A 9,468-nucleotide genomic window follows, 5' to 3' on the forward strand; every position below is an offset into this window, starting at 1 on the left:
TAAGGTTTGCAAGGTTGATTGCACCTTTACATCATCGAACACATCTTTATTTCTTAGATCATAACTTCAACTCTTTAATGCTGTAACTGAAGACATGATACCCAGATAATGACATCGGAAGTATTGCTACACAGCTCACTGTACTACAGCTCCATTTTGCGATTTAAAAGAAAAGTAAAATATTGTAATAAATGCGTTATTATACTACACGTGTACTTTCTCAAGCCCTTTGCTTTTGTAGTGAAACCTTCTACTCTGCACATTTGCTATTATAGTTGTTGTTGAAATTATCATCTAAAACAACTTTCTTCTGGGGGTAAGGTCTTGCCATTACTCCCAAATCAGAAGATTGTAGTTCAAGCCTTCCTTTTTCAATTTCCAGTGCTGTCAATAATGATTTTGTTTGCGCTGTGGATGAATCAAGCAAGCTGGCTTTTTCTGACTTTATTATTGTTCCACTGTAAACTAAATCAAGTTTGCGTCGCATGTATCATGAAATTAATTTCCAGTCTTGTGTTCGTCAACTTAACTGAAGTCTACTGTACGTGAAATACAATCAATATAAAACTGCAAAAAGTGCTGACAAAGGATGAACAGCTGCACTGAACTATAGAGCTTGCAACAATGAATTGGCTAGCATTTCTTTGAAAAATGATAAATACAAAATTAGCTATTAAAGTTATCTGCAGACTTGAAAGTATACTGCATACATATTACTGTTTTTCTCCATCCTCAAACAGCACTGTAATATTCTAGGGGCTGAAAAGGCATATATTTTCTTTTCTTTATAAACAGTATTTTACCTTTCCTGCATTACACACATGTAGAACAGTGGAGCCTGTAGTTATAGAGGTTGGATATGAACAAAATCTTCTCATAAAAGGTGCTTCATGGCAGGTCCCATCTCTTTACATTTCTTTGTTTTTGTACCCCCGAGATAGTGAGAAAGCTGATACATGTATAACCCAAGGTAATTTTCATTGTTTTTAGCTTCTCTCATATCCAAGTTTCTCTGTAATTCAATTTGGGAAGAACAGTACATTTACTGCGAACACAGGAAGAGTTGGTGTTTCTGCAATCACCATCATAAGGATGTAACATCAATTGATAATACATTGTACAGCAAGGTTTGGGTATCATGACCAAATTGTGATCCAATTAATATTATAGTGGTTATGATTTAGATGTGCGCTTCAATTCAAGCTGATATTACTCTGAATGTCCAGACAAGTTTTGATGAACTAATAGAATCTTGAATTGTTTCCTTTGTGCAATGTACATGTGTACTTCTAAAAAGGGGGAACCTTGGAAAATGCAAAATTTGCACTAACTGAAATTTTCATAGCATATACAATGTAGTACATTGCACATCTGCATCTGAAGGAGGTTTAAAAAATTGAGAATTACAGTATGAAAAACAAAATTGACATGAATCCAACTTGAAAAAAAGAATGCAGTCTCAGAAAGTATGCTGGTTTTCACAATGAAATTATCCTTTTCTTTCAGATGCCATTCCTGCTCTCTATCACTGTCCAATCCATTTGTCTGGAGATGTTGAGTTACATACATCGATCACTGGGCACTCTGGTGTGTTTTGAAATATTTTTCTTGATGGCAAATACATCACGCCCAGAGTGAAATGGCTATGCAAGCTCAATACTGTCCAAATTTGCCCTTCCATCATGAGGATGAGACAGATACAAAGGCAGTGAGGACTCTGCCCAGAGTTGACCATCCCAGTCTGAATGTTCTGCATACCTCCGCGTCTTGGATGTCACTGGCAGCGCGGTATCACTCGGGATGGAACGGGAAGGATATGGGCTGGCTGGTGCTATGCCCACAGGAGGCTCAGGAGACTTGGCTCTGGCATGCCGGGCTCTCCCCCTTTCTTGAAACCTTGGGATTGGAATCAGACAGATGGGATGGTTTAACCCATAAGTAACTGAACCACCAGAAACCGCCTGTCAGATTACTCCCTCAACAGCCTGTATGCATTTTTATAGTTTTACGCTTTACTGTTTTTATTGTTTTCATATAGAATATATGATTATGTTATTTGAAAGAGTCAAAGGTAAACAAAAGTATGTCAGAATTATTTTTGTGGCACACAAGTCTCTTGGTAAAATCTTAATAGGCTTTCAAATAAACATACATTGATCTATTTTGCATAATTTAGAAAGTTGTTGAAATGAGAGCAATATTACTGTACCTTCTAGGGAACAAAAGGTCATTATGTATGGAATCTTTAGTTGCTAAAGGGTTAATAACAATAGCGCAAGCACCACAAACAGAACAGAACAAGGTGCTAAACCCACTACATAATCACTTTTAACACATATGAATTAATGGATATGAGGCAATGCTGTGATTACCCTGTACCAGCAGGGTCATCTGTTTTCTGTAAGAGCAGGTTCATACAAACATGTACTGAACAGGTTTCCCAGGGTGAATCAGACCACAGCTGATGGATATCATTATTCTGGCATCAGTTAGGCTAAACTGATGGCACAAGGAATTATCATTTAACATGGTTCACAAAAATTCATGTTTATTTGAGGAATTGTGTAAAACTCTTCCTGTTATCTTTCCCTGTCATACAGAGCTCCCAAAAAGATATTATAGAGATTTGCAGCCCATTTGATTGTTTTCATAGGAAATTGAGATTTCAGAACCATGTCAGTACTCACACTTCTATTCACCAATTACATGTACTGTACTTTTGTGTACAATGTAGTTTAAAAGTACACCCAGACCTCTGTAACCAACTACACGTAGGTGCAAAGTCTAATCTAAAGTGCATAAGCTTCACTTAATGAATTTGAACAGTGTAATCAAGATATTTTGAATGTGGTCAATACATAGATCTATACCATACAGTACTATATCTCAAATTCAATTTAAGTCAGTTGTTATCTTTAATAAATAATACAATCAAGGAATCAACACATCCCCCTTTCTACACAGTCAGACAAATGATTGACGTATACTAACGTTTTCATAGATAGAGCAAGTGTCATGTCACCTAATTACAAACATAATCACACTGCACTCTCATTGATATTCAGCATTTAGACTCTTGAGTCCAATTGTAAATTGTGGTCATTATCATAAAGCGGATCCAGAGTGGGGCGCCCCGGGCGCACCCCCTTTTTTTGTTAAAACAAAAGAAAGAAAAAGAAAAAAAAAAGATACCAGGGAGCAGAAAATTGAGCGGAAGCCCCCCCCCCCCTTTTTTTTTTGCTTGTCAACCCATGAAACCCGGAAGTGGCACCAGAAATAGTTCTGGCGGTCCCCCCTTTTCGATATTCCTGGATCGGCACTTGGCTTTGGTTATTCAATCAGTAATTAGGGCCTACATTATACTCTGATCAAGAGACAACAAAATAGAAATAAGAGTATGGTAACCCTACTACATATCGACCACCCTTTTTGAAACCGACCGCGTAGTATTGGTGCACAGAACGCTTAGTACGCACTTCACTGCGCTCAGAGCACATAAAAATGGATCGGCTTTGACTGTTGATGAGGATGTGTGGGAAAATGCGAAAATTCACTGTTCATTAATGGTTTTAATCAAGGACAAAATTTTGAATGAATATTTTAACTGAATTGTAATGTAACATCTATGGAAGTTTCTAAAAAGCTTCGTACAACACAGTGTTCAATACAAATCGGTTTGCGTGCATTGTCAATGCGAAAACAGCAGTCGATCTCTATAAGGAGCGGCATCGCGGGGAGCTGAAACGAAGCCACGCAAGTTCGACGGCGATATTTTTGCACTGAAACTTCGAACTGAATAAGGAACAACGACAATTAATAGTGCTGGATTTTCTCAATCACGTAGATCAAGTTTTTACGTGAATTTCAGTGTTCAATATTCTTATCAGGCAAATAAACATTTAGGCGGTCGATGAACCGTACTCTGAGTAGTAGGTCCAACCATACTGGTCGGAGAATCGAATGTGATGAGCTTGCAAGAAAAAGAAAAGTGAGAACTGTATCAGTTGACAGTACTCCTACACATAGGTTCTAGTAGTGAGTAGGGCGCTATCACTCTACCACACATACACTGTACACACAGCTACAGCACAGCAATGCCATCTAGTAAAATGCACACACAAAACCAACACATATACATTGTACATGTAAACAAAATAACAGAACCAACAACGAAACATCATACATGGGACTAGCGTGAACAGGTCTACTGAGCTGAAATAACGAGCTACCGGGTATCTTTTTCTAGCTTACCCAAGTATAAAATGAACGGAATGAATCCAAATTGGAAGGTCAGTTTCCCAATTTTCACCACATCCATTATCCTCTTCTTAGTCTCAGGTTGGAGTTTCACCATCTTGCTCCTGAATTTTACACTTTCTTAGGGATTCTTGGTGACTAGCATGCACGCGCACGTGAGCATTGAATATGTGCTCTCTTACTTGCGAAAGTTTGGACAGACCATTATCGACACCGCAAATACGACAACTCGTCATCCTTGAGCTCTCTAATCTCCTATCCGCAATTCTAACATTCTATGTATCAGTGCATTATTATAGACCTAGAAATAATTCGACAAGATAAAAGCATGTTTAATTCTGAATGTTTCAACAGCGATGTATCAAAGTATCTAAGATGGAAAAGAAAATAAGGCCTGCTTAATTGTCAGTTGAAGGAGAAGAAGATGAAATCTAATACAGTCTTCAAACAGTATGTGAAACACTTTTTCCGGCCCCGAACATAACAAAAACGACCATACTAGTTAAAACGGTGGTGGAGTACAGTTAATTCTGAGTATAACGACGGAACCGGCACAGAAACAGAAACAGAAACAGAGAAATGTGAGATATAAAGAGGATTTCCCCCTTCATATCCCTAGACAGGACTTATATTGATTGTTTACACACTCAAACTTTACTTACTTTAAAAAACGTAGAATAAGTAGGTCCTTTACCTCTCATCCCTTCAAACAAAATCTGAAACTTTTACTGCATTTTTTTTTATATTTTCATTTCCACAAGAGGGACTAGGAGCTGCTACTTACAATTCATCCCAATGCAATTCTAAATTGTTTATGTCATTTTGGATGGTAACAAAAGTATCATCAAACGCCAGGAAAATACACAAACGAACGCCCCCCCCCCCCCCCCCGAAAAAAAAAAAAAACAACAACCACATTCATACAACGGTACAAACAAACAAAAACTCGATGAGAGTGGCGTGACGTTCAAGGGTCGACTTGTAAATGAGCGCGTAGCAATATTGGAAACCGTTCTGAGCTGTGGTCGGGTGTAAACAATTGATTTTGCCAGATAGAGGTCTGTACATGGTGTGTCAACAGTAAGTGGAAAATCGGTGTAAAAGCTATGAGCAGGAGACTTTGAACTTGCTCAACTCAGTCCATGTTGGTCTAGACAATTTTTTATTTCTTTCTCGTTTCAATTCAAGTGGTAACAACTTCCTGTGTGTTCTTTTTTTGTGTGTCGGTATCAGATAGTCTAGTCCCACATACCGCATTTGCTGTTGTTAAATATAGTGCGTTGCATTGCACGCAATGTCAACGACTGATCTGACTCTCGGCTGTGCGAATACTCGCACTGCACTGCCACTGCAGTAACGCGTACTTTTCTGAATTACCAATGATAACGCCCAGAAAGTTTAAAACTTGTAGAGGGCTGTAGCAATTGCATGACTGTAATTAAACATAAAGGAAGATATATTAACCCGTTACGTTCCCTAGCTACGCCCAGCGCCCACCCACGCACGCACGGCTACAGCTAACCGCAGCAGCGACCCATACAAACTATCACTATGTTACAGCGCCCCGCGCCGGGCCCGGGGTTAGGCTACGGCCTACGGCCTATAGTTACGGCTCACCCAGTCACGGGAACCTGGGATTTATACATCTACCAGTATACCCACCGGGGTCTATCCCAAGAGCAAGATGAAGATATATTAGAGTGCCTACTTTTCGTGCATGGCCTAAATTCATGTTTCTTTGTGTTGTAATGCCCAGAATTTAAAGAAAATGGGTTTGATAAAAAGATAAGAGTTCTTTCTATCACCATATGTTCTCTTTCTGTTGGGAAAATGTGTATTATCACAGCATTATTTTTATTACCGTTTTTCTGATTTCTAGGGTATTCTGGTTTCTGCCTGCTTTGCTATAAAAATAAAATTTGTATACATGAACATGTCACATAAGTGAATGAAGCTGAGCTCAAGTAGATTTCTGTGTTCGCTGACCCCAATCATCCAATTCAAGTGCTCGGTTTTGTGTAGAACAAAAGAGTCTGTGAGCCCATCAGCTCTGGCTCTATCCATACCTTGCACTCGATCAATATTTTCATTGTTTGATGGCACATGTAGTTGACCGTGGAAAGGGGATACACATGTACCGCCTGACTGCTTTCGCTCAGGTGGATTACCAGCCTGTCTGTTCTCTGTCCACGGGCAAAAAGAATCTCGTTTGGGGGCATTTAACCTGTTGAGGACGGTTTGATTTTGCTACATTACGCATTTCCCATACTATAGATGCTTGCCCGAGTATACTCGGGACTCGTCCTCAACGGGTTAAGACACTCAAAGAACTGCGGAAGGAATGGGTTAATTTGAACTTAATAATGGTCTCGGGGGTGTTTCGACTGACATTTCACTGACTGCTGTGGTGCATGTAGGCTATTGTATATATGTAACTGTGTGACCATGCAAGCCATATGTGTACCTCTACCTGATATCCTGATGACTATGAGAACCCCTGGCAGAGATACTCAATATCATGACTGATTGCCATTATTAAGCCTAAAACAACAACAACCCTATTCCATGGTGCAATTTTATAGTTTCTAGGAATAAATGGAATGATTGTGTTTAAAAACTACAACCTCATACTGAAGTAGAGCTTGGATGACCTACAATGTATATCTACATTTGTAGGTCTAGTCTGTTAGTAATGATACATCCATGTCCATGCTACATGTTAGCAGAAGGCTTGATGGATACATTTTCCTCTTCTTTTCACTTTTCTCCTGCTAGATTGACAAAACATGACAAAGTACTCGGATTCCAATCATGGCAGTGTAGTGCTAGCCCAACTCCAGTGTCTTCGCACAGAGGCCCTCCTGATCGATGTGTCAATTCAGGTCAGCTCAGAAGTCTTTGCTTGTCACAAGAGTGTTCTCTGCGCCTGCAGCCCCTACTTCAAGGCCATGTTCACTGGTGGGATGTCGGAGAGTCGACAGGAGACTGTCGTCATCCGAGACATCGAGCCATTGTCTCTTCGTCTGCTCCTGGATTTCATGTACACAGGCAGTGTCACCCTCAACGACAGCAACGTCCAAGATGTGTTCGTGACCGCCAACCTCCTACAGGTAATGCCACTAATACATTTCTGTGCAGAGTACCTTGAGAAGTCCCTTAGCGTCGTCAACTGCATTGGCATATACTGCCTTGCGACCTCGTACTCCTGCACGAGTCTCCAGGAAACGGCCTGGGAATTCATCAACTACAATTTTGCCCAGGTCTGTGGGCAGGACGAGTTCATGAGTGCGCCCAGCAGTGTGGTGAAGAGCATCGCTGGGAGTCGGATGCTAAATGTGAGCTGCGAGGGGGATGTCTTCGAAGCCGTGTTCCGTTGGTTCACGAAGGACCCGGAGAGTAAGATTCAGAGCACGAGAGACATTCTCAAGCTTGTTGGCTTGAGTTCACTGGAGCGGACGCAAATTGCTAGAGCAAGGGCAGAGCAGTTGTTGCCCTCTCTTGAGGAAGGTGCTTCAGATTTCCTCCCTGAAAATGCCGAAGAGAGTGAATGCTTGGGAGCTTCTGCAGGACGAGGTATACAGAGTGCAATAGGGTCTTACTCTAGGCTTGGGATGAGTTCACAGGAACTGCTGCTCCTAGCAGGAAGGTATGGTCGACAGCACACCATCTTTTGTGTACACATCCCTAGTAGGCAATGTTTCTTCTTGGACCTGCCACCCATCTGCAGGACATTTGGTGCCCTTGTGACAGTGGTAGACAACGAACTCTATGCCATCACCAACGACTACCAGGACAAGAGTACCTTCCACTATAATCACATACGAAAAAAGTGGACGCAGGTGTCCCAGCGGTTACAGGGACGCACAGACTTTCAAATACAGGCAGTCAATGGCAAGATCTTCATCATGGGTGGCCTGAATGACTGGGAAATCCTCAACAGTGTAGAGTGTTATGACCCATCGCTGGATGAGTGGCACTTCAGGACTCAGATGCCGCGAGATGTCATTGACTTCACAAGTGCCGTCTATCGAGACAGCATCTACATTTTCTCGGGAAGCAGGACAATGTGCTACAACACGGTCACTGATCTGTGGACAGCAACTCTCCCGGCCATGCCAACCCCTCGCCTTCGGTCAGCGTGCGTAACCCTGGGCAACGAGATCTGGGTGATTGGGGGCTCTTCGGCACAGTCGAGCACCGAGGTGCCCTGCACTCAGGTTGAGCGTTATTCACCAGACGGGGGTAAGTGGGAGACTGGCAGCCCCCTCCCAAGCCTCCTGAAGTTCTGCTTGGCTACCGTGTACAAGAGCAAACTCTACCTCTGTGGGGTGTGGTGTGGGGTCCATGAGATGGGGGTCAATGTACCTGTCCAGCTCCACCCACAGTTTGACATCTACCTCTTTGACAGCGGCAGGGGAAAATATGAGGACATTGCCATCGATGTTCCCCTCCAGGATGTGCTTTCATGTTGCACAGCCAAACTTTTCACAGAAAATATCACACCAGTGGTTCAGCGATGAAGTTTGAGCTGTGTGACTTTTTTATGATACACATTAACCATGTTTGATGATGATTAGATTACAAACGCTTTGTCCAGCCGTAAAGTTGTCCATTTTAAATATAATTTGTGTTTCCTTTTTAAGCACTGTATCTATTTGTTAGATTCTGTTCTTCTATGTGGGCCAAAGTAGATTGGAATCTTTGTATTCACTTTTCAAAATGAGTTTAAACATATTTTGAAATCACTTTTTATACCTTAAAGTGTATATTAACAAAGGCTTTTGATTAGGGATTCGTGTTTATGGTTCTGTGGCAACATTTTATAAATGTAGCAAATAATCATGGATATATTGTCAGATCTGTCAGGTCTTTCTTTCTTTCTTTACACAATACATTGTACATGTATTTTCTTTATACCAAGGCATCATTATGAAAATTTAGTACCCTGGTAGATATCTGTATTCATAGAAAGTTGAAAGTCACTGTTCTTCTTTTAAGAATGCCACCCATGCACAATGTTGTTGCCTGTATGGGACAAATGCTGTTGTTTACTTCATACTGACCAACATCAAGAATTGATTGTCAAGTACGTGTGCAAAAGTCATGTCAAATTTACTTCATAAAGGAGTAGTTTGAATACTGTAAAACATGATAATTATATTCGCGGCATGAATTTTTCACGAATTTGAGCTGACGGCCTTTTTTATGGCA

The 9,468-nt window shown here is 41.0% G+C and overlaps 1 protein-coding gene and 1 long non-coding RNA gene across 2 annotated transcripts; one reads left to right on the forward strand and one right to left on the reverse strand.

The window, feature by feature from the left end:
* LOC140243252 (uncharacterized) lies at window positions 1-4,391 on the reverse strand. Its single transcript, XR_011902226.1, has 2 exons — window positions 4,252-4,391; window positions 1-1,896 (listed from the first exon to the last, which is right to left on the reverse strand). It is a non-coding gene; the product is annotated as an uncharacterized lncRNA (long non-coding RNA).
* An 877-nt stretch (window positions 4,392-5,268) lies between these two features.
* LOC140243251 (kelch repeat and BTB domain-containing protein 8-like) lies at window positions 5,269-8,777 on the forward strand. Its single transcript, XM_072322921.1, has 2 exons — window positions 5,269-5,337; window positions 7,033-8,777. Exon 2 carries the CDS (start codon window positions 7,044-7,046, stop codon window positions 8,775-8,777), a length of 1,734 nt encoding a protein of 577 aa, XP_072179022.1. The 5' UTR covers window positions 5,269-5,337; window positions 7,033-7,043.
* Window positions 8,778-9,468: the final 691 nt, after the last annotated feature.

Source organism: Diadema setosum, chromosome 20 (genome assembly GCF_964275005.1).
Source record: "Diadema setosum chromosome 20, eeDiaSeto1, whole genome shotgun sequence".
Classification (NCBI taxonomy): Eukaryota; Metazoa; Echinodermata; class Echinoidea; order Diadematoida; family Diadematidae; genus Diadema; species Diadema setosum.